Here is a 23,568-nt window from a genome sequence, read left to right as displayed (position 1 = left end):
ATCAAATTCGTGGCGGCACATTACCAAGAGTGACGGGATACCATTGGGAGACTACCTCTAGGCAGGAAGTGAGATCAACGCTTAGAGGAAGGGGGTTAGGAGGTGTGGCAGTCCTATTCGGGGAGGAGCTGCAACCCCTCATTCGTATTGTTCGGAGGGATGAGCAGGCCAGATATATGTGGGTCACAGTGAGAGCAGAGACAGGGAGGCCACTCTACATTGCAATATGCTATTTTGCCCCGAGCACATCTCATTATGCATCGCCCAAGGGGGAGTCACCCTACATGATATTGGATGAGGACATATGGGAGTTCTCTAGGGATGGAGATGTCATTCCTTTGGGAAACTTCAATGCCAAGACGGGCCAGTCTCGAACAGATTTCTACGATACCTCAGAGGAAATGTTGAGAGAATTGGATGTCAGTGATATGGGATTGGCCAGGTGTTTGCAAGATGAAGAGCACACTGGATATGGGGGATATCTGACAGATTTGGGGACTGCACATGGACTAGCCATTTTGAATGGCCTCCACAGATTTCCAACGTTGAGTGGGTTCACTTGCTTTCCTCATAGACATGGGGCCAACACAATGGATTATGTTTTGGCTAAGCCTTGTTTCATACCCTCTATTCAAGACTTTACACTCGGGCCCAAGCCTATTGGGGTAGCACTAGATCATTCTCTCCTCACGTTTACCGTCTCATTCCAGTTCAACACAGCTCGACTGGCACCGACACCTACCTATAGCCGATACACTTACTTTAGAGACCGATTCTATCTACATAGATGGTATTTACAAACGCTTATGCATAGAGGATCCGAGGAGACCTTGAGGGGGGCTCACTCATATATTGGCACACACTACGGAATGCAGCAACAGAGGCATACCCCCATACTGAGCCTGGGTAGTGCCGACGTTCCAGGAGCACACCCCAAAATAGCTGGTATGATGAGGAGTGCAGAGAGACGAGAGCCCGACTGCAAAGGGAGGTACTTCTACAAGTCATTACTCACAGGAAGTTGGTACGACGAAAGAAGAGGTCGTTTCTAACTTGGCTAGAGCGTGAGTTATATCAATTGTTTTTGAGCCAGGATTCAGGCGAGGCATGGCGACTCTTCCATGAGCACTCCCCCCCACCGGTCATCACTTCTACGTAGGTGTGGGGTCAATATGCATCATCTCTCTACACAGTCTCGGGGCAGCCACCTCTTCCAGATCTTCCAGAGCCATGCCTACACACGTGCTTTCTTTACCGCCGTGATGGTAAAGAAAGCCGTTGACAAGATGAAGACTAGGAGAGCATATGATCACGATGGCCTGGTAGCAGAGCACTTTATACATGCCAAAGATTTGCTTGTTGAGCTTCTAGCAGTGATGTTCAACCGTGCCATGTGCGAGGGCCTACTTGATACTTGGAGTTTGTTCACGATTGTACCTATCTTCAAGTCGGGGGACCCTATGAGCCTGGAAACTACTGCGCTATCATGATTTGCGCTATCATGATTGGACACGCATTTGGCACGGTTATACGCATCCATCCTTGAGCAGCACTTGAGTAGATGGGCAGAGAGAGGGTGTATGGGCAGCAAGACAAGCGGGTTTCAAGAGAGGTTTCTCTATTCTTGATCATATTCTGACACTCAGAACCATTATTAAGGAGGCGAGATCACGTGGGAGATGGCTCTCTTGTTGCTTTGTGGACTTCCATCGATACAGTGCCCAAAGCTAGATTGATGCGCAAACTGCAAGAGATGGGGGTTCCAAAAGAGTTGATTGGGGGGATCATGGCTCTAAACAAGTCAGTAGTGGGGCATGTACGCAGTCCAGAGGGGATTTCTAATCTTCCACACTAGCTCAGCATATGGGCAAATACTACCTCAAAGACTCACGTTGCAAAGTACATCTCACGTAAGTCGGATCATGACCAATTACCGCAGCACAATTGCCAATAGGGAATCCTGCATGCGCAAGCATCCACATGGAATAACATATCCTCTTGCTGATCGTAAGGGTCCAAAAGCATGACCAAAACTGCCGCTGAAAGGCGGGGTAAATGTGTTGATCCTGCCATACCTTTGATTGACGTAGATGGTGAGCCGAGCGTCGTGTCCACAAGATAATCCTCCTCCCAAGTGAGACAGTGTAGGATCCCAATCCAACTCAGCCAATGGCTGTCCTTGCCATATTCACAACCTCGGCTCCCCCTCGGCTACAAGAGGTGATGGCTTCACCAACCTCCAAAGGTTCTTTTTCATGAGATAACCTTTAATTTTAGTGTACCATGGATAGAAGCCTACCCCCAAGAATTTCTCCAACTATTCCTTGCCCATGTCTTATGTATGAATGAATGTAAATGTGAGAAAGTCATTTCACACCAAAAGGAATCCTTTTTGACAATGTCTAATCCCAATTGCGAGAGTGTACTATCAAAACCTTCCATAAATAAGGAATATAACCTAAATAATGGTAATGGGCTCAGATAAAGAGAGAAAGATAAGAACTTCTGTGATTTTGGTCATGGTCCTCAAATGAGAATAGCAAAACCTTTGCAGATGTTCCCAATTTGGAGCTTGACCGTTAATTTCAGAGAGTGCAGAAGAGCTTTAACCTTGATGGAAATGTCTTAAAAACCTTGCAAGATATCTTCAAGCCGTGAGCTCCAGTTGCTTGGAGCAACTCTGGAGTGTGTACAGCCACATTGCCTCTAGGAAGAGGGAACCATCTTGGGAGCCAATGATTTAGTGTTTGTGAGCGCTAAGGCAGAGGCAGCTCCTAATCTCAGCCTTGATGACTTCGACTCTCAAGATATGGAGATTCATATTCCGCCTTCTCATGAGGCAAGAACTTCCCGGGTTTGAAGTGCCATTGTGGGCTCACCCCCTCCCTAGTTAGGCTTTAGCCTTTTTTTGCCTCTTTATCACTTGGCATTTTGAGCCCTTATTCGCCATAACATCATGGATGTTTTATTGGCATATTTTTCTATTATGAGTCATGTTTCTTGTCCTTTTTGGTGCAATTCAATGCTCAAAGTGTTCTTAGCAATATGGTACATACGTGTAGCTCAAAAAAATCGAGAAATTTTTAACCGTTCCGGCTACGAGCCCGTTCCCTAACTTTTGCTCTCCAGATCCTGATCCGGCAACTGGTCAGAGCCATTGTTGGAGAACATCAATCACTTAGTATTATCAAGCTACGTTGACTTGATACATGGTGGAGATTTATCTTTCACTCTAAAATGGACTCAAATTGGTTTGGTCTTCACACTTTGCACTAAAGAAAGCCTTCTTTCTATAGAAAACATTCTCTAATGTCCTGCATTCTAGAGAACCTCTTCACTTAAGGTCCTCCAGTCCAAGATTTGTCAAAGGAGCCAATTCCAGATCAAGCCTACTAGACATTACTTCTTGACATGTCCTAACACAACCTGCCATCAGCTTCAAAGCATTGTCAAAGCCAGGCTTCATCTACAACTCGAGATCTTATTTGCACCATGGTTTTCAAATCATTCCTCTGCTACACAATACTTCATTGTGTGATAGACGTTTTCCTGAAATGCAACTTATAATTCTGAAATGCTTGAGGGTAGTTGATGGATAAATCATGTAATATTCAAGCACGGTGAATTGCCTCTAGGTCTTCTATACAAAACCATTGCTGCGGGTGCCTTCCATGCTGACTGTGATCATGAGATATCTGCTGAGATTTGACACTCTATATAATTTGTCGATTGAAATTTGTTAAATTGATATAATTTGACACTCTATATAATTTGTCAATTGAAATTTGTTAAATTGATATCATGATGTGAATATAAATCTGAACAAGTTCCCTGCCATCATAGTGATGTTTTGATTTTTGAACCTACATAACCAAGCATCTCACAAATTGAAAGCTACTAAAGCACCATGAAATATTAAACTTGTAGGTCAGCTTGGTCACTCCTCCAAACTTGGTGGTAAGTTCTCCCATCCACTTCATTTGCATTATCCTTTACAGAAAGACACCCAAACTTAATACTAACTATAGACGTCTTTCCGTAATGAGTAAAACCTATCGTCAAACAATGGTAAAAGATTCTAACTGGGCACCAGCAGATTACCTGCACATTCAACGTAGTTCTATACAATGGCTGAAATTCACCCGCTGGCATAATTTCAATCGGCAAGGAGGTGCCTGTTTCACTACGTTCATTGTCGGAAAGGACAGCTTGCTCTGTAGCCCTCAATGTAATACCATCATAAGCACCTTTCATTACCTGATATTGAGAAGGAAAACATCACTTAATCATAAAAAAAGAAGCTCATTTTGTAGCTCCTAGAGTAAACCCATCAACATAGGCACCTAAAAAGCTCACTTTGAAACCAAAATAAATAGACATCAAGAGTATCTGCTGCAAGAGTAAAATCAAGTACCAGGTTCACAAAGTTCCCAGATGTAAGTGGAGCTGAATAACCATCCAAAACAACCTGTCACATATTAACAGAAGACAACAACACAAAGCATCATTAAAGGTGCGTCCAGTAAATGATGCAGCTCATTTTTCTCAAGAAATATTGTTGTACATGAGTCCCTGCCGCACAAGAAGAAAGAAAACTCTACAAAGCGAAACAGCTTCAACCATTTTACATTCATAACACACACAGGTAGCCTTAAAAAAATTGAAGTATCAAATACTATGTTCAATGTGCAGTAGACAATACATAGTGAAACAAAACATAAGAGCTAGTTCATTCTGTGAATGCAGAAGGCAATACATTAGGTTCCAAATCCTATGTTCAAACTAAAGGTAGACAGCTTGTAAAACTGGAAGATGAGAAGCTAACAATAGCTTATTAAATGGGCAAATGAGATGCTACCACTGGATCGTCTACCAACATCAAGATGCAATATTTGACTGCTGCATGAGATGTTTAATCGAGAGATAACAACTTCAACAACCTTAAACTGGAGAGTGAGATGCTGGCAATAGCCTCTTTGTGACCTGCATCGTTCTACTACATGCAAGAAGCACATAATTTTCATAGAAACAGAACTAGACACAAGTCACCCACGAAGTCATCCACAATAATCTCTCTCATGGCCCTCTGTGGGTTTTGTCCTAACTGTAATTGAAGAAGCAACAGAATAAGAGGCAGCAACAGAAGAAGTTTACCAACTTGCAAAGTCTTGCCGAGTGGCCTATTTTAAAAGAAGAGTTCCCACCAACTTACGGGACCCCGATGGGGCCCAAGGGACCTAAAGAGATTTAATACAACAGGACCCACACACACAGATTTGCGTAAACAGTTGATGATGTGGCAACTGTACGGACGCCCGCAAAACGCACGGACATGCTGACATGGCGGACTGTACGGACAATCCCACAAAACGCATTGACAATGCCACATGGCACCTGTACAGATTTTCGTAATTTGTGCTGGCAGCGTTTTACACCGGCTTTTGGGGCCAAATGCTTTTGAGTTTGAAGCTTTTCATGTAACTACTTTTCATGGCCCAAGGGCCTTTAAATATGTGCCATGGGCTCATTCTCTAGCACGCTTCTGGGTGAAGGTGAGAGCGTTGAGAAGTACTGGCTTGTACTAAGTTGAAGCAATATAAAGAAATACCGAAAGGGGCGCCAAGGTTTGGGGTCAGTGCTCTCTTGGGGGTGGAATTCCGCCACTCCCAGTCTCGTGTGTCGTGCATCTCTTTCAATTCATTGTTAGTTGAAATGCTAACGTTATTCAGTCTGTTCTTTTCTCTTGGCATGCGGAGCTTGTCCCCGTGACACTGGTATCAAAGCTTCAGGCGTGTGCTTTTTTGAAAGCATACCGGTCTCACCAAAGAGCAGATAGAGCAAGTTTGCACTTCCAAAGTTTACATGAAATTCCATTAAAAAATCTTCCCCGAACTTCCCGTCTTCGTCTTACAAGGCATAAGCCATAAGGAACCCAAGACATGGCATCATGGATTCGGCAGAATACTTGCATTTTCTCCTCAACGAGCTTCGCGACATTCTTTCGCGCAATCCGCAACAGAATCTCCCGATGCTGCAAACTTTTCAAGAGTTTTTGAATTACATGTTACCTCCCTTGATGCCCCAAGTGGTACCTCCTCCTTTGGAATCAGAAAGTACAAGAGCTTCCAACCAGAAACCTTCCCAGCCATCTGTTCTGATCGAGGGAATCTTCAAGAATATGGTGCAGCCATCTGACCCTGATCCAGTGCAACCGCCGTTGCCCCCGCCTCCGTCACCACCACTGCCACCAGGTTACAACGATTGGAGCCCGTATGGATACCCTTATTATCCGTACCCGGGATACGTGCCTAACCAACCAAAAGATTTTAAGGATGGCAGCATGGGGTAAAAGATTAAAAAAAAGCATTGCGGTTCCTACAACATCTATGCCTTGGGGAACTATACAGAAGAATCCAAGATTTCTCGAGCAACGGGATTTCTTAAAGATAATGTGATGCAATGGTGGAGTTCAATCGCGACACAACCGCACGCTCCAAGGACCTGGCAAGCTTTCAAAACAATATTTGCACGCAGTTATATGACTTCTCTCTTTGAAGGCAGAATGGGGCAACTTGAAAATGCTTGCCATAGAGACCATGGACGACTATAACCAAGGGTTTCTGGACGTGTACCTTCCGGTGTCAATCTTTAAGTTCATTCCCTTGGAGGCCTAGTGCGAGCGATACACAATCGGACTACCATCACCATAGCAGGAATATCGTCTCTCCAAAAAAGTCACAACCATGCAAGCGCTTATGGTCGCCCATGCCGCGGTCGGCTACAAACTGATGAAGGGAAAGTTGGAGTTTACTACAAAAGAATTTCCGGCCACTAACCAAAACTCTCAACAACAACGAACAAATTCTCGAGAGTCTCGTGAAAGTCAATCACAAAGGCCTCAATTGACGCCTCAACAACGAGACACCTTGTCACAAGAAGCTGATGCTTTGGATGCTTTCAAACAGGGCAAAACCATTATGCTTGTCCCCATCGCATTGATAGACCAGCGGAGCCAACGCCCGCACCGACGGTCGACAAAACCCCAAGACCACCTCCAGCCAAACGAGCTAAACCAGTTGTTGGACTTGTACCTGATATCTACGGGATACGCCTTGAAAGTACAAATGAACTATGTCGAGCATATGGGAAGATCAACAGCCTCAAAGCCCTAATTTTCTTTGACCTAGGAGCTACCGAAAACTTCATCCATCCAACCTTCTTGAAGCAGATGGACTTTGATTATGAGCCACAGGGTGGCGAAATCGAAGCAGAGTTAGCCAACGGTCAGACCCAGAAGGTGGTACCTCTCATTGGTGCCCTTCCCGTGACCATCCAAGGATATCACGGAAAAGTTGATTTTCACATTATGAAGTTGGGCAATTGTGACTTTCTCTTGGGCATGACAAGAACGACGCAACACTTCAAATCCAGAACCGTACAATTACCGTGATGCAGAAGGACAAGCGAGTCATCCTCAAAGTTCGGCTATCCGAACAAAAACCTAAATGAATTATCTAGTTGTTTTAAACACTTTTGAACTCTGTTTGAGGAAGTATTGTTTGGAATTTGTTTGAAATGGATGGTATCTGTTTTAAACCTTTCTTGGTGCCGATTTGAACTGTTTGACTCTCGTTTTAATACTGGTTTCAATGCTTGGTGATTTATTCCGGGGTGTAGTAGTGAAGAATGTTGTTTTGGTATTGTCTGAACCTCGGAACGACGCAGATGGATTTGCAAGTTGGTAAACTTCTTCCGTTGTTGCTTCTTCTTCTATTGCTTCTTCAATTAGGGTTTAGGCCCCTCGGCCGGGATCTGCAAGTTGGCTCCGTTCTTCAGTAGCTTGACACATGAGCAATTTGTGAGATCCCAAAGTAATCGTCCGAGATTACCGTATATCTGCAAAACAACTCAAGTTAGCTCAAAAATCTTTGAGGGTTCAATCGGAGGGACAATCAGTTGAAAGTTCTCAATCCAGATTGGAGCTCTTGATATCCTCGATCGTTGGATTCCGAGAAAATCCTCATCCAATAAGGAGTCTCATCCAGATAGGAGCTCTTGATATCCTGGGTCGTTGATTTCCCAGAAAAATCTCATCCAATAAGGAGTATTCAGTGGTTGGCACATCATAGTGCAACACAAATGCTCACATATGCATGTTACAAGACATAGAAACATAAAATCGTCGTCGGTCGATGGACACCCCCCGCAAATAACCATCCAGGTTCAGCCATGAGTTGTTCAACGACTCCCTCATCACTCTTCTCGCATAACCTAAAAAGGTTCGGGTCGGGAGATATAGAGGCCTTTTACAACCAAACGCCCCCCAAACCCCAACATGTGTCGTTTGGAGGTTCAAGCATACAACCAAACACTCCCCAGACATCTCGTCTGCGTCGTTCAGAGGTTTTCCAGCATATAACAAAATGCTCTCCAAACGTCTTGCCAACTGGCCTATTTTTAAAGAAGAGTTCCCACCAACTTACGAGACCCTGTCCGATGGGGCCCAAGGAACCTAAAGAGATTAAATACAGCAGGACCCACACACACACAGATTGGCATAAATTGTTGATGATGTGGCAGCTGTACGGACGCCCGCAAAACGCGCTGACATGCTGACTTTGCACACTGTACGGACAATCCCACAAAACGCGCTAACAATGCCATGTGGCATTTGTATGGATTTTCGTAATTTGTGCTGGCAGCTTTTACGCCAACTTTTGGGGCTAGATGATTTTGAGTTTGAAGCTTTTCATGTAACTGCTTTTCATAGGCCAAGGGCCTTTAAATATGTGCCATGGGCTCATTCTCTCGCATGCTTCCGGGTGAAGGTGTAGAGCGTGGAGTACCGGCTTGTACTGAGTTGAAGCAATATAAATTAAAGTTGTTCATTCTGTTATTTTCCGTTGGCACGTGGTGCCTGTCCCCGTGACATAATACCATGCTAAACAGTTGTGCAAGGGAAGGAGCTTATGAGTCAACCGCATGAATGAGGTGGTCATCCTGCAGACCTGTGTAATCAGCTGCTCTTCGTCTGCGTTGGACACAGCAGATAGCTCCTTTTACCATGGAAGGGGTAAAGAAAATAGCAGTGGAGGGTCAGGGATTTGATGGTTGTGGTAGAGGTGGCTGTTATTGTGTAAGCTCTCTGCATAGGTGTGCCAAATTTGTGGGTCCCAATGGGTGTTGGAGGTCACCAAGGCAATTGATATCGACTTTCTGTGAAAACTGAACCAAAATTGATGCACAAAACAAACACAGTACAAAGGTGCATTTACTGTACTAAATGGATTACACTGTCAATTTTGATTAATTGCAGGGTTGGCACAAAAGCGGCAATTGCAACTTAGAGGGCCATACAGTCATCGTTAGAAATTTGAATATAATGGGCCATACAGAAACTTGAATATCATGATACCTACTGCCGAGAGGTAGTGCCGCCCCACTACATGGAAAACCAGCCCACGATAAGATAAAAATAAGGTGCCAGGTAAATGGAGGGGTCAACCCACTAAGAGGAACAACTCCCCAAGTCCACACAAAAAAGGTGCCCTGCAAACAGTCAAGGACCTCTAGACAACACCACTAAGAGGGACTACTCCCCAAGTCCACACAAAAAAGGCGCCCTGCAAACAGTCACGGACCTCTAGACAACACCACTGCACAACCAGGAGATGTGCATTTCAGATTCCTCTGGGCAAAGCAGACGCGACGCAGAGCTCCAGGGATTCAAAAATATATCAAGAAGGCTTCATAGGTTTCATACACCTCAAGGAATGCATCCAAGGCAAAAAGTTCAAAATTAGCATAATATAGAATATCACGATATTTGACATTTGGGTCAATGTGCCATCATCAGAGGTTTGTATACATAGGCATATGTTCATTTACATCATCTGGGGGCAACATGATGACATCAGGGTAGAAAAACTGAATTTCAGAGTCTTTCAGACAAAATTTGCTATAAAAGGGAAACTTCAGAAAATCAAGTTTGCTTTTTATTGTATAAATGTGTTCTAAAGTGTGTGGGGGTGTGTGGGAGTATTACTATCGGTATGATTGAAAAGCAGAAGAGAGTAGTCCACTTGGTAGGATTTTCAATTTGTAGTCATACATTAGCAAATCTTCCAACTTCTGTGATACTTGATACCATGTAGTCTTATATAAATGCAATAAAGATAATCTGTCCAGATTAAATTTTGTTATTGTTTAGTGGATAAATTTCTTTAAATCCTTGCATATCTAAGCCTTTTACTGTGCATCTTGTTGTTTCTTGTTCTTTGATAAATGACTTAGACAGCAAGTTAAGCCATGTCTGAGAATGAAGCTCCCTATGCGAAGATAAATATCTTCCAAATTGCATGTTTGTGACTAACACAGTCTCACATCATGATAGTATATTTTGGTTATTTGACGAGAATGAGGAACAATTTTTTCAAGCATCAAGTGCATGTTTTGATCCACCCACGCATACTGCAAATATCCAAAGAAAATACATGAGCCTCTAACCATACGTCAGTCTAGAAAGCAAAACCACCTTCACTGCGTAACATAAAGAATGTTTGCTGACTGAGACTTGGGAAAGCATGAATTAAGTCGAAACAGCAAAGAATACAAAAAGAAAGAACAATTTACAAGTGTGTTAAAATACAGAAAAAGGCATTCGATAATTGACAGTTCACCTCAATTTTTCCAGCATCCTTTGGCCCACCACCCGCTGCAACAGTAAAGGTAGACCCTTCACCTCGTTTTACTGTGAATTCAATTGTGGCACGCCCTGTTAACCTAACAAAATGAGATATATTTACCCAACCTGCTCAACATTATTCACACAAAAAGCCATGTGCAACGTGATGTCCTAATCTCACCTTGGATACTTTTCATATTCATTTGGCACAAGGTATGGTAAACCAGGAGCCTGTTCAAAAATCATCCTACAGATAAGATACCATATACAGAGAGTTACTTTACAGAAGAGTGGGACATATGAAAAAGTCTTTATTCCAATTCTCCCAGTGCATCTAAACAATGAACAATCAGAAGCAGCACAACAATACGTACCTGCAATAGCTCCAACTGAGCCACTGTCTCAAGAGAAGAGACTAATCTTATAGATATTTTATCTGGATCTTTATCCGCAATAGCATCCAGCATTGCCGTAAGTCCTCCCTGCCCAAAACAAAACCCAGGTTTTACAATTCTTATTCTTTCTCAAAGTCATCAACGTTTTACTGCCAATATACAACCACAAGCATAGGCATTACCCATACTTCTGCTTGTTAGGCTAAGCGTATATAAACAATATCTTCCTATTTCACAGAAATATTTTCTTCTTTTTTGGCCTCCTCTTACCATCTACATCTGTTTCTTTTGAGCTGAGAGAGAGAGAAATGAAATGATATATTAATGTCTTCAAAAGGCCAAAATGACCTATGAGACCAATTCGTTACAAACTGTTCAATCTGATACCATCTCTGGGTACAAAAAAAGAAGATACTAAAACGAATCTAGAAGTGCTACTAGCTGGAATTGTGTGGGGTATGTGCGATCATTGATACAATGGGTGCCCAATACAAGAAATGAAATGAAATGAAATGTTATATTAACGTCTTCAAAAGGCCAAAGTGACCTATGAGACCAGAAAGTTACAATGGGGTGTATCTGATACAAAGTGAGAATAACAAGATGACAAAATGACAAAATAAAATACTATAGAATCCTAAACTGCTAGGTGTGAGCTAAGCAGCTAGTTGGGATAGCTAGATCACGAGAGATCCAGCATCGGTCGCTGGCGGATCGCATCAATCTCCTCCATGGTCAGTAGTCTGACCGGGCGTCGTGTGTGTCGGGCCAAAGTGATCCGAATCCTCTGATGCAGCCTCCATCGATGCTGTGTAGTCCTCCCCAGCCGTGGGCATCTGGATCTCCCCAGCTCGGTCGCTCGGTCGATCAGTGTGCCTCTAGTGTGAGGCGACAAGCTCTGCTGTGGTAGTAGCTCCTCCGGGTGTCCAGTGGCAGCTCTAAAGAAGTCTCTGATCTGTCTCTGAGACTGGCTAGCCTCTCCTCTCATCAAGCTCTCTCTCATCAAGCTCAGAGCACAGAGGGCGGGGCTCGGGGGGAGTGGCAGTGTTATTTAGAGAGGATCTGTAGTCACTGATACATATAGCCCGCAGGGACGAGCAGGCTAGGTACATGTGGGTGAGACTGAAAGCAGAGACGGGCAGATACCTCTATCTAGCTATTTGCTACTTTCCCCCGAGTACATCAGTTTATGCATCACCCAGAGGACAGTCCCCTTTCTCTATTTTGGATGATGACGTATGGGAGTTCTCTAGGGACGGTGACATTATCATCCTAGGGGACTTCAATGCCAGGACTGCCCATCATCAGGCAGTGTTTTATGATACTTCAGAGGAGATGCTAAGAGAGCTAGATGTTGTAGAGACGGGCCTTTCCAAACTATCACACGATATGGAATGTACTGAGTATGGGCGACACCTGATAGACATGGGCACTGCACATGGATTGGCCATCTTGAACGGCCTACAGAGATTTCCTGCTTCGGGAGGTTTTACATGCTTCCCACACAGACATGGAGCCAGCACAATAGACTATGTCATGGCAACCGAATCTCATCTCTAGTATCCAGGATCTCACAGTTGAGCTCAGACCGATCGGGGTGGCAGTGGATCATGCTCTGGTGTCGATGACCATCTCCTTCCAGTTCAGAGTAGCACACAGGCCACGAGTAGCAGCCCCTACTCTCTACACATTCACACGAGAGACGGATTCTGTATACATGGACGGAATCTACAGACGCCTATGCACTGAGGACCCGGGGCGACCTCTGGAAGAGCTAACTACTATACTGACACAGACATTACATGAGGCAACAGCAGAAGCATACCCACACACCCAGCCTGAGCATAGCCGCCGAGACTGAGCATAGCCGCCGATCAGGGAGCATGCCTCAGAACAGCTGGTACGATGAGGAGTGCCGCCAGACTAGAGCCAGACTTCAGAGGGAGGTGCTGTTGGGGGACGTCACTCACAAAAAGTCACAGATTGACTTCCGATGCCTGGTGCGGCGGAAGAAGAGGGCTTTTTTGGCTCCACTCGAGCAAGATCTATATCAGCTATTCTTGAGTCAAGACTCGCGTGAGGCGTGGCGGCTCTTTCATGAGCAGTCCCCCCCCCCCCCGCTATTTCCTCCACAGAGACCTCGGGGCAATACACATCATCTTTGTACACAGTACCTGGACAGTCGGCCCTTCCCAACCCCCCCGATCCATGCCCACACGCATGTGTCTTTTTCACCGCTGAGATGGTGAAGAAAGCTATTGACAGGATGAAGACTGGGAGAGCATATGATCATGATGGCCTAGTCGCTGAGCATTTCATGCATGCCAAAGACCTACTAGCAGAGCTTCTAGCAGTTATGTTTAACCTGGCCATGTGTGAGGGCCTACCAGACTCTTGGAGCCTATCTACGATCATACCTATCTTCAAATCAGGAGACCCCATGGAGCCTAGGAATTATCGCACTATTATGATTGGGCACACACTGGCACGGTTGTATGCATCCATTCTGGAGCAACAGCTGAGTAGATGGGCAGAGAGGGAAGGGATACGTGCAACTGGGCAAGCAGGATTCAGGAGAGGCTTCTCTACTCTTGACCATATCCTAACACTCAGGGCCATCATCGAAGAAGGCAGATCTCATGGGAGACGGATCTATTGTAGCTTTGTGGACTTCCGCAAAGCTTTCGACACGGTACCCAGAGGTAGACTGATGCGCAGACTACAGGAAATGGGAGTACCCACAGAACTCATTTGGGGGATCATGGCATTGTAGATCAGTAGTAGGGCATGTACGCACCCCGGAGGGACTTTCTACACCGGTTCACTCCACTATTGGGGTGAAGCAAGGCTGCCCGCTCTCTCCTACTCTTTTCGGTATGTATGTGGATGAGGTTTCTGACTACATTGACAGCGATGGGGATAAAGGTGCTCAATTGGCAGGGACATGGATTCCACTTTTGTTATATGTTGATGACATAGTGTTGATCTCCGAATCCCCAGAAGGAATGCAACGTCAATTGGATGCTTTGCATACGTTTGCCCACGAAAGTGGTTTGTCTGTCAACCTGGGTAAAACCAAGGTTATGGTGTTTAATACCACCCCACAGTGGATCAGTAGGTCAGCACCTACATTCACATACAGCCAGGAGACTGTGGAGTACACAAACGCTTACACTTACCTTGGAGTGGTTTTTAGCGGACCTGCATTCTCACTCAGAAGAGCCCATGCAGCATTGGGTAGATTGGAGAGGATGTGTTCGCAGGTTCAGTTTCAGGAGCCCCGGACGAAGCTCTGGCTCTTTGACACCTTGGTGGCTTCAGCATTGCTCTATGGGGCTGAGATATGGGGACCTTCATTGGATCACCACGGGAGGCCGGGTCGCTCAGACGGATGGGGGAACATGGAGAAACCTCTCGTCTCTATGATCTCGCGGCTCATTAGAGCCAAGGCATCAGTACCACGGGCCATTATCCGAGCAGAGCTAGCGGCCCCCCCACTAGTGGTAGAGGCGCTCACAAGATCAGTCTCCTTCATAAACCGCACATGGGAACTTCCCAGAGACAGTGATATGCTCGCATAGCACTTGAGTCCTCTCGACAGTTAGCCATACAAGGAGATACAACATGTTGGTATGGGGAGATGACATCATGGTTTCAGGCGCATGGGTTCAGCATAGACAGGCTGCCACCATTCCAGTACTCACTGGATGCACCATCTCTCATTCTTACACAGTCGGAGATCACCAAGCTCATCCGCCAAGACCTAACCCAGCTAGACACCAGGAGGACATGGATACAACCAGCACAAAAACTGGGCACGAAGATGGCTTTCTACAAAGACCACCTTCTCCAGCTTACGGAAGATGGTTTTGTGATGAGACCCAGATACATGGATTCCCACCTGTCTCATGGGATACGGTGTGCTATTGGCCAGTTACGCACATCGTCTCACCAGCTGCGGATTGAAACTGGGAGATACAGCGGAGTACCAGCAGAGGCCAGGACATGCCCCTTGTGTGACATGGAACCTGAGACAAAGCTGCATTATACATGCCGCTGCCCCGTCTACTACGAGATTCGAGGCCGCTGCCATTGCTTGTTCAGAGAGGGTTTTGGACCACTCTCAAGAGTAATGGGATACGAAGATCAAAGATACCTGGGTTTGTTCTTGCTCGAGCTACGCAGACACAGGGAGAGCCTGATGAATGGCGAGGCTAACCAGTCTCAAAGACGGATTACAGACTTCTTTAGAGCAGACACGGGACATCCGCAAGAGCCTCCCCCGTCTCACACCAGAGGCACACTAATTGATCTAGCGATTGAACTGGGGAAATCCAGGCGCCCACGACTGCGCAAGACTACACAGCATCGACGGAGGCTACGTCAAAAGATTCAGAGCACACTGGCCAGGCATGCACGACGCCCGGTCAAACTACTAACCATGGAGGAAATTGATGAGATTCGCCAACGACCGATGCTAGATCTTTTGTGATTCAGCTATCCAAACTAGCCGCCCTTTTTTGCTTAGTTTTCGGCTTAGCTCACATCGACCAATCTAGAATCCCATAATATATATCTTTGTTTTGTACTGTTGTTAGGTTATTTTGTTACTCTGACTTTGTATCAGAACCACCACCTTGTAACTTTCTGGTCTCATAGGTCACTATGGCCTTTTGAAGACGTTAATATAACATTTCATTTCTGTGTCTACGCACCTCGAGCAAAATCAGACCCAGGCATCTCTGATCCTCATACCGCGTGACTCTCGAGAGTGGTCCAAAGCCCTCTCTAAACAAGCAATGGAGCGGCCTCGTATCTCGTAGTAGACGGGGCAGTGGCATGTGTAGTGCAACTCTATCTCAGGCTCGATGTCACATAGGAGCATATCCTAGCCTCTGCTGGTACTCCGCTGTATCTCCCAGTCTCGATCCGCAACTAGTGTGAAGATGTGCGTAATTGGCCAATAGCACATCGTATCCCATGAGACAAGTGGGTGTCCATGTATCTGGGCCTCGTCACAAAACCGTCCTCCGGAAGATGCTCTCTTTAGAAATCCATCTTCGTGCCCAACTCTTGTGCTGGGCTGTATCCATGTCCTCCTGGTGTCTAGCTGAGTCGGGTCCTGGCGGATGAGCCTGGTGATCTCGGACTGTGTAAGAGTCAAAAAAGGTGCATCCAGTCAGTACTGGAAGGGAGGCAATCTGTCTAAGCTGCCCATGCGCCTGAAAACATGATGTCATCTCCCCATACCAGCATGTTGTATCTCCCTGCATGGCTAACTGTCGAGAGGACTCAAGTGCAAGGCGGGCATATCTGTCTCTGGGAAGTTCCCACATGCGAAGAGAGAGAGAGAGAGAGAGAGAGAGAGAGAGAGAGAGAGAGAGAGAGGGAGAAATGAAATGTTGTATTAACGTCTTCAAAAGGCCAAAATGACCTATGAGACCAATCTGTTACAAAATAGTGAATCTGAAGACTGATACCATGTCTGGGTACAAAAGAACTAGAACAAAAATACTACTACTACTAGAATACAGCCTCATATGCACCTTGGATGTAGAGAGAGTATGGCTCGAATCCTCTGTTGTAGTCTCCGTCAATGCTGTGTAGCCCCTCTCCTCAATCCTCGCCATCTGGATCTCTGTAGCTCCAGTGCTAGGTCGATGAGAGTGCCGGTAGTGGTTGGATGAGAGTGAGCTGAGCTCTACAGTGATGGCTGCTCCTCTGGCTGTCCCATATCTTGTGAAAAGAAATCTGTAATCTGTCTCTGGGACTGTCTCTCTCTAGCTCTCCCTAGTAAAGTGTCTCTATATCTGTGTAACTCAAGTATATATAGCCCAAGACATCTCTGATCCTCATAACTCATGACCCTAGAGAAAGGACCAAAACCCTCTTTGAATGAGCAGTGGAAACGGCCCCGAATCTCAAAGTACACTGTGCACACACAGAGAGAGAGAGAGAGAGAGAGAGAGAGAGAGAGAGAGAGAGAGAGAGAGAGTAAATGAGAGTGCATTCTTTGGTATTGAGAAAATAAAAAAGTACACGCAAATGGTACAAGAACTAAACTAAAGTGAAAGTTGGAGGGTGGAGGCTCGGAGAGGTAGTGTATCAACAAATAGAGAGAGAGAGAGAGAGAGAGAGAGAGAGAGAAAGAAAGAAAGAAAGAAAGCCTTTTTAACGTCTATGTGAGGCCGAAGTCGGCCTGTGAGACAAATCAAGTATACATATGTGTATGTCCTCTGTCTATCGGAAAAGACAAAATAGTTCATACTCGTACAAAATAAAAGAGAGAAGAACGTCTGATGAGTGATGAAATCTATGGAGATGGGTGTAGCACTAGTACTAGGGATATGTGCATGTCTATATGTTGAGTTTAGTACAACCATGAAAATGCATCAATCTAGCTAGCTCCATCCTGTGCTAATGGGGGGTTGTAAAATGTAGTACATGGGAGGGTCGGGAGCAAGGGCGGGCCTAATGAATGCCTCTGGGTGAGCCATCGTTTGGCTCACCTCACCTCAGCAACTCGATGTGCTTGAGTTCAGATCTCCTCGATCTGTTTGCAACGGAGTCATGGGTATGGCCTCTAGTAGCCCTCGGGCGTTGTCAGGCCCAGCCGCCACAGCTTGCTGAAGGGTCACTCCCCTCGGTGGGTTTGGGAGTGGAAGGGGTGTAGCTCTCTGAAAGAAATCTGTAAGCTGACTGTCTCCCCCCGCCTCCCCACCCCCCCAGGGTCTATGTAGGTGGTTGTAGAAGTGTGTCCTTGTGCCTCTATATCTCTAGCAAGTAGCACCCTAGATGTCTCTGATCTCGAGAGTGCATGATATCTCGGAAGGTAGGTTGCCCTCTGAATAGGGGCTCGTATCGACCTCTAATATCTGCATATGCTGAAACCTGCACCAAAAATTAGTGTTAGGTTCCTTTCATAAGGTCGTAGCTAATGGAAGCATGGTCCATAAGCGCTTGAATAGTCGAAACAAGGCTCGACAGACATTGTTCCTGTGGCGGCGACGGTAGCCGCAAGATATACCAATCACACTAGACCTCCAAGGTTATCAACAAGAGACACCTGCTGAGAGATGTCTAAAGACTGCAAGTTGTAAACTGCTAGGGTTTCCGTGGCAAGAATTTCAGGATACCCCCCTCTGCCAGAAGTTGCACTCCGAAGGAAGATGTCAGAAACCATATAATTTCGGGCAAAAATTTTCTTGAAAGCTTGTCAAGTCCTTGGAGTGTGCGACTTGGTAGCTATAGACTTCCACCACTGCATGACACTGCATTTGAAAAAAAGAGCAGCTCGAAACAAATCTTGGATCCTTCTCTTGCAAGTGATCTTTTTGGCTTATGCCATGTAAGACAGAGCGATGAAGACGGGAGCGCGCCCAATGCGGAATGAAGTAAGGGTGGAAGTGGCTAATAAGTCCAGGGTTGGAGCACCAAGCTTCTTCAAATAAAATATACCTAGATGAATCAAAGATAAGCCCAGATTCACCCTTCTTCAAACAAAATTCCAGTCGCCTTTGGAAGCTCCGGTTTGCTCCGTCTGCTCTTTTGTAGGACCGGCATACTTTCAGAAAAGCACACGCCCAATGCTCTAATACCACAGTCATGAGACGGGCACCACGTGCCAATAGAAAAGAACATACTGAGCAGACTTTTAGCACTTCAATAACTGTAACTGAAAGAGAGAGAGCACACGCGACACGAAGTGGCGGAATTCCACCCCAGAGAGTATTGGCCCCAAACCTTGGCGCCCCTTTCAATATTTCTTTATATTACTTGAACTCAGTACAATGCAAGTACTCGCGCTCTGCATCTTCACCCAGAAGAGTACAGAGATTGAGCCCTCTGCACTTATTTAAAGGCCCTTGGCCTTGAAAAGCAGTTTACATGAAAAGCTTGAAACTCGAAAGCAACTGGCCCAAAAGCTGGCGCTGAAAATCAGCCAGCTTAAATCACGGAAATCCGTACAAGCTGCCATGTCACCACAGTCAGCGTGAACGCAGAAATCCGTGCAGGCTGCCACGTCAGTGAGTTAGCGCAAAATCGGGGCGGCCGTACAGTCTGCTCCCACGTCATCAGCTGAATACGCAAGTCCTTTTGTGTGTGTGTGTGTGTGTGTGTGTGTGGGTCTTGCTTTATTTATTCTCTTTAGGTCACTTCGGCCCCATCGAACGGGGTCCCATAAGTTGGCGGGAACAACTTTAAAAATAGACCCCCTCGGCGAGGATCTGTAAGTTGGTGAGAACTTCAACTTCTTCTGCTGCTTCTAGGGTTTAGGCCCCTCAGCCGGGATCTGCAAGTTGGCTCCGTTCTTCAGTGGCTTGATACGTCAGCAGTTTGTGCTGAAGGCCTATTCAAGTTGATACCCAAGCATGCACTATGTGGAGAGTTCTCTCACTGGAGACCAATTATGCTCATGCCTGTGGTGTATAAATTTTTTACTAAGTCAAAATTGTATGCCAGCTTGCTTGATTTGGGCCATTGGAAAGGTCACGGTTGGGATGGTCTTACCGTGAAATTTTTCTTGTCATTTTGGGATGCCCTAAAGGTGTCACTGCTGATAATTATGAATACGGCCTGGGAGCAACAAGAACTGCCCTCCTCTTGGAAAGAAGGCCTATTCAAGTTGATACCCAAACATGCAAAGTTCTCTCATTGGAGACCAATTATGCTCATGCTAGTGGTATATAAATTGATGGCTAAAATGCTTGTTAATCGACTCAAGTGATTTCTACATGCAGGCCTACATCAATCTCAATATGGCTTCATTCCACGCCCCTCAATTACTGATGACTTGGAGAATGTTATCATTGGCATGGAATATGTGAAATACACTCGACAAGATGTATTGATCATGCAGGTTGACATTGAAAAGGCTTTTGACACTGTTCTTTGGGACTACATTGCAGACACCATGCAACAGTTGGGATTTCGGCCTAAGCTCTCCCCTGTGGTACTCACCCCCTGCTTATGTATTTGGATTTCTTGACTTAAACTGGTAGATTCGTAGACTCTTGGCCTCTGGGACAGTCTGTAAGGCAAGGATGTCCTCTCAACGTTTTTCTTTATGCAATCGCTACTCAACCCCTGCTTATGTATTTGAATTTCTTGACTTCCACTGGTAGATTGCATGGCCTAGCATTACCATTTGGGCAACACTTTGTCGGCTAGACTTATGGGGATGACTCTTTATTCATGCCTCGCGATCACTATGATGATGTGGAGCAAATTATGCACGCTCTTCCCTTGTTTGGATTGGCGGGAAGTCTCAAAGTTAATTTTCGTAAATCCAAGTTATTACCTTTGAATGAGTATGATTGGCATAAGCTATAATATTAGGCCACGGGAGATTGTTCCTTCCCACATCATATTTCACCATTTGGGTTATCCGCTCATTTGGAATGTGTAGGGACAGCGAGGCTATGGAGGATCCCATAGACGTGTAGCCACGATAGCAACGAGAGAGTGCAGAGGATGAAGATAAACGAGATGAGAAGAGAGAGAGAGAGAGAGAGAGAGAGAGAGAGAGAGAGAGAGAGAGAGAGAGAGAGAGAGATTCGACACACTACAAAAGCACGCTATATATTAATCAAAAAAGGCCTATACATATATATAGCTGAAACTTGCCATGCAAACTGAACCTGGAACTTGTGTGTGACTGCATGCTACAAAGGAAGTTCCAACCACCCATGAGACGTGTACACTTCCCTCGAACAACAATCAATGTGAGACAACAAGTACTCGACCAAAGAAAAAGGGAGGTCTTACCACTTTTGTTCGTGGCAGTGTCTATAACCCTTCACAATTTTTTTATCATGGCAGCATCTGACATCTGATAGGCTAAAACAAGGCTTTGACAAGAAGTATACGATTGTTTTTTGACAAAGACAAAAACGTTGAAGAAAACTATTAACACTGAATTGATAAAAACACTTTTGAAATCTGCGAGAAGATTGGTGGTTGCAGTCAAGAAGATCTAGGTCGAAAACCATCCAAATTTTAAAAGCTTCTAAAGGCTTGGTAGCAAAAAAACGCTCCAATTGATAATGAATTGGCCACCGTTGCCAAACTTGTCGAATTTGAATGCCATATTTGAATCTTCAATCTTCAATCTTAACTGCTTTTGTATTGTTGTCAGAAATTCAACTGCCAACCACTTTTCTAGTCGCAAGCGCCTCCGTTGTGAGCGTTTCAAGATGCTCATAAACCGACTTTCCAACCTTGGTCGATGGGGGTGTGAGGACCCTCTTGGTTGGAGATCAAAGACCAAAATTAAACAAAGGTTAGTTGAGTGTGAAACTGGATGAAAAGAAAAACGAAATTGTTGATGGCCAGCTTTGCAGACGACGCTGACGATGGCTTGCTTCAGAGCAACGCACAGAGGCCGAATTGGGAGACGCTTTAATGTCGAAAGTCGTAACTTAGGCCATGGCTAGCTTGCTGATGGCGGCTATGGTCAAAACCATGCAGGTTGACGAGCTCTGTGTCCCTTCCACAAGCGGCAGCTCCCGCGCCGTATCGAGTCAAGTCGAGGCCACCAAGCAAAGCCAAGCTCTGATACCAGTTGTAGGGACAGCGAGGCTATGGAGGATCCCATAGACGTGTAGCCATGGCAGCGAGAGAGTGCAGAGGATGAAGATGAACGAGATGAGATGTGCAGTTTTACTTACCTTTGTTATCTTGGTTTCGGGTGCGCTTACAGTCCCTTATGTCTAGTATTTTGGAGCATTCTTGGTGTACCTCGTTGTTATCTATGGACAAGTTGTGTTCTCCCAAGCGCCTTGGAGGTCTGAATATTTTGGATTTGCAAAGTCATGTTCTAGCTCGGAAAGCTACGCATTTCCAGCCTTGGTGGAACAACCACCCTCGACACTCATTGTATCACATTTGTGTGTTCGACACCATACTTTAGTCATTGGCAGACAACATATTGGGAAGTCATTTTCGAGAAGCTTGAAGGACACATTTCACGATGTCCCTTTACTTCTTCTCTAATTGTTGATTGGAAGGTTATCACCTCGCATTTGGAATGACATGGTCGACAATCCTCTTGGCAATTTCCTTCGAATGGAGAGCTTGCATTGGAGCAAGGTTTTTTCTTCTCGACTTTGGTCGAGCGGTCTCCTCGCCAGGCGTATTTTCTTTCTCAAAAAGGAATATGCCAAGTACATCAGGTGGTGGATGACATGCATCATGTTCATTTGTTCTCTGATCCGGTGTCTCATTTTCGATTGGGACTATTATTCTCCTCTTTGGTGGGAGATTCAAAGGATGCTTGCTGATCTCTCAACTATTCCTCCTTTGAATGTGGACTCCAGCTGTTCTGATAGGAATCTTGCTAATACCTGCTTGGAATGCATTTCAGCCGGATGTTTATGCCCTCTTGCAATCTGATGCGTGGATTGTGTGTCATGGTAATCAATTGTGGTCACTCTCCAAGTCATCCTTATGGTGGAAACGAACATTGTCTAGCATTTGGCAGAGTCATCTCCCTCTCAAGGAACGTATTTTCTTGTGGCCCTGCTTGGTGGGAGCTCTATGGTCTTTTTCGCCATTTGGCACCATCGCTACTTCTTAATGTTTCAAGGCACAGATGTTGACCCATTCCCTATTTCAATCTATCGCTTGGTCAAGCACTACATTTTACGTATAATGCTGGGGACATTACTCTTAATACCTATAGGATTTACTTTGACTGTTTCTAGCCCTTGGAGCCTCATGGTGCTCCACTTTTTGTATCTCTTCTGTTTCATGGGTTTTCCTTCCTTTGAAGTTTCCCACTTGTAAATTATATCAGGAAGATTTACGGAAAATTGTGTGTGTGTGTGTGTGTGTGTGTGTGTGTGTGTGTGTGTGTGTGTGTGTGTCTACAGTGGTGTGTGTGTGGTGTGTGTGTGTGAGAGAGACTAAGAAGAATCTGACGCGAGCAAGCTGATGAGACCTGCTCTTTGCCCCTGAGCGTCCTTCTGCAGAGTACTCAGCCCATCAATGCGCGCGCATGTGTGTGTGTGTGTGTGTGTGTGTGTGAGCGCGATTCGCCTGCTGCTTTGCTCGCCCCCTGACCTGCACAGAGCCCGGTTCCTGCACGCATCTCAATCCTGCGCGAGCTGCCTGTTTGGAGTGCTTTCCGTGTGCAATTTGCAGCATCTGGCAACAAGTGCTACAGACAGCCTGCTGAATCCAGCCTGCGCAGAGTGTGTTTGATCAGTCCTTCAGTAATTGACTCTGAAATGATTTGGATTACCGTGCTGTTAGCCCTCCTGGTGTGCTTGGGATCAGATTTCTGTAGAACAGAGTTATTTTCATGAACACTCTTGTGGTTTGTACAGAGATATTTTTTTATTTTTTTTTAAACAATAAAAAAGGGAGTGACAGTCTAGGGTGTTTTAAGGACTGCATGAACAAGTCTTTATGGCAGCTCAAAGAAAAAGTTAAAAATCACATGTTCCTAATGCTTTTGCTGCCAGCACTTCGTTTGGGAATTAAAGC

At 45.3% G+C, this 23,568-nt stretch overlaps 1 protein-coding gene across 1 annotated transcript in view; it reads right to left on the bottom strand.

The window, feature by feature from the left end:
• LOC147419273 (Cyclophilin-like peptidyl-prolyl cis-trans isomerase family protein) overlaps nucleotides 1–23,568 on the bottom strand; it is an 85,777-nt gene that overhangs the window by 11,335 nt on the left and 50,874 nt on the right. The window contains exons 5-9 of the mRNA XM_086506219.1: nucleotides 11,059–11,166; nucleotides 10,866–10,915; nucleotides 10,680–10,782; nucleotides 4,415–4,468; nucleotides 4,102–4,257 (exon numbers count right to left, since the gene is read on the bottom strand). Coding sequence (XP_086362345.1) covers nucleotides 4,102–4,257; nucleotides 4,415–4,468; nucleotides 10,680–10,782; nucleotides 10,866–10,915; nucleotides 11,059–11,166 — 471 coding nt within the window. The remainder of the gene's footprint in view (nucleotides 1–4,101; nucleotides 4,258–4,414; nucleotides 4,469–10,679; nucleotides 10,783–10,865; nucleotides 10,916–11,058; nucleotides 11,167–23,568) is intronic.

The sequence above is a fragment of the Adiantum capillus-veneris genome, chromosome 29, assembly GCF_014529385.1.
Source record: "Adiantum capillus-veneris isolate H3 chromosome 29, ASM1452938v2, whole genome shotgun sequence".
NCBI lineage: Eukaryota > Viridiplantae > Streptophyta > Polypodiopsida > Polypodiales > Pteridaceae > Adiantum > Adiantum capillus-veneris.
The sequence above is the reverse complement of the archived record's forward strand: the minus strand, read 5'-3'. Positions and strand labels throughout refer to the sequence as shown.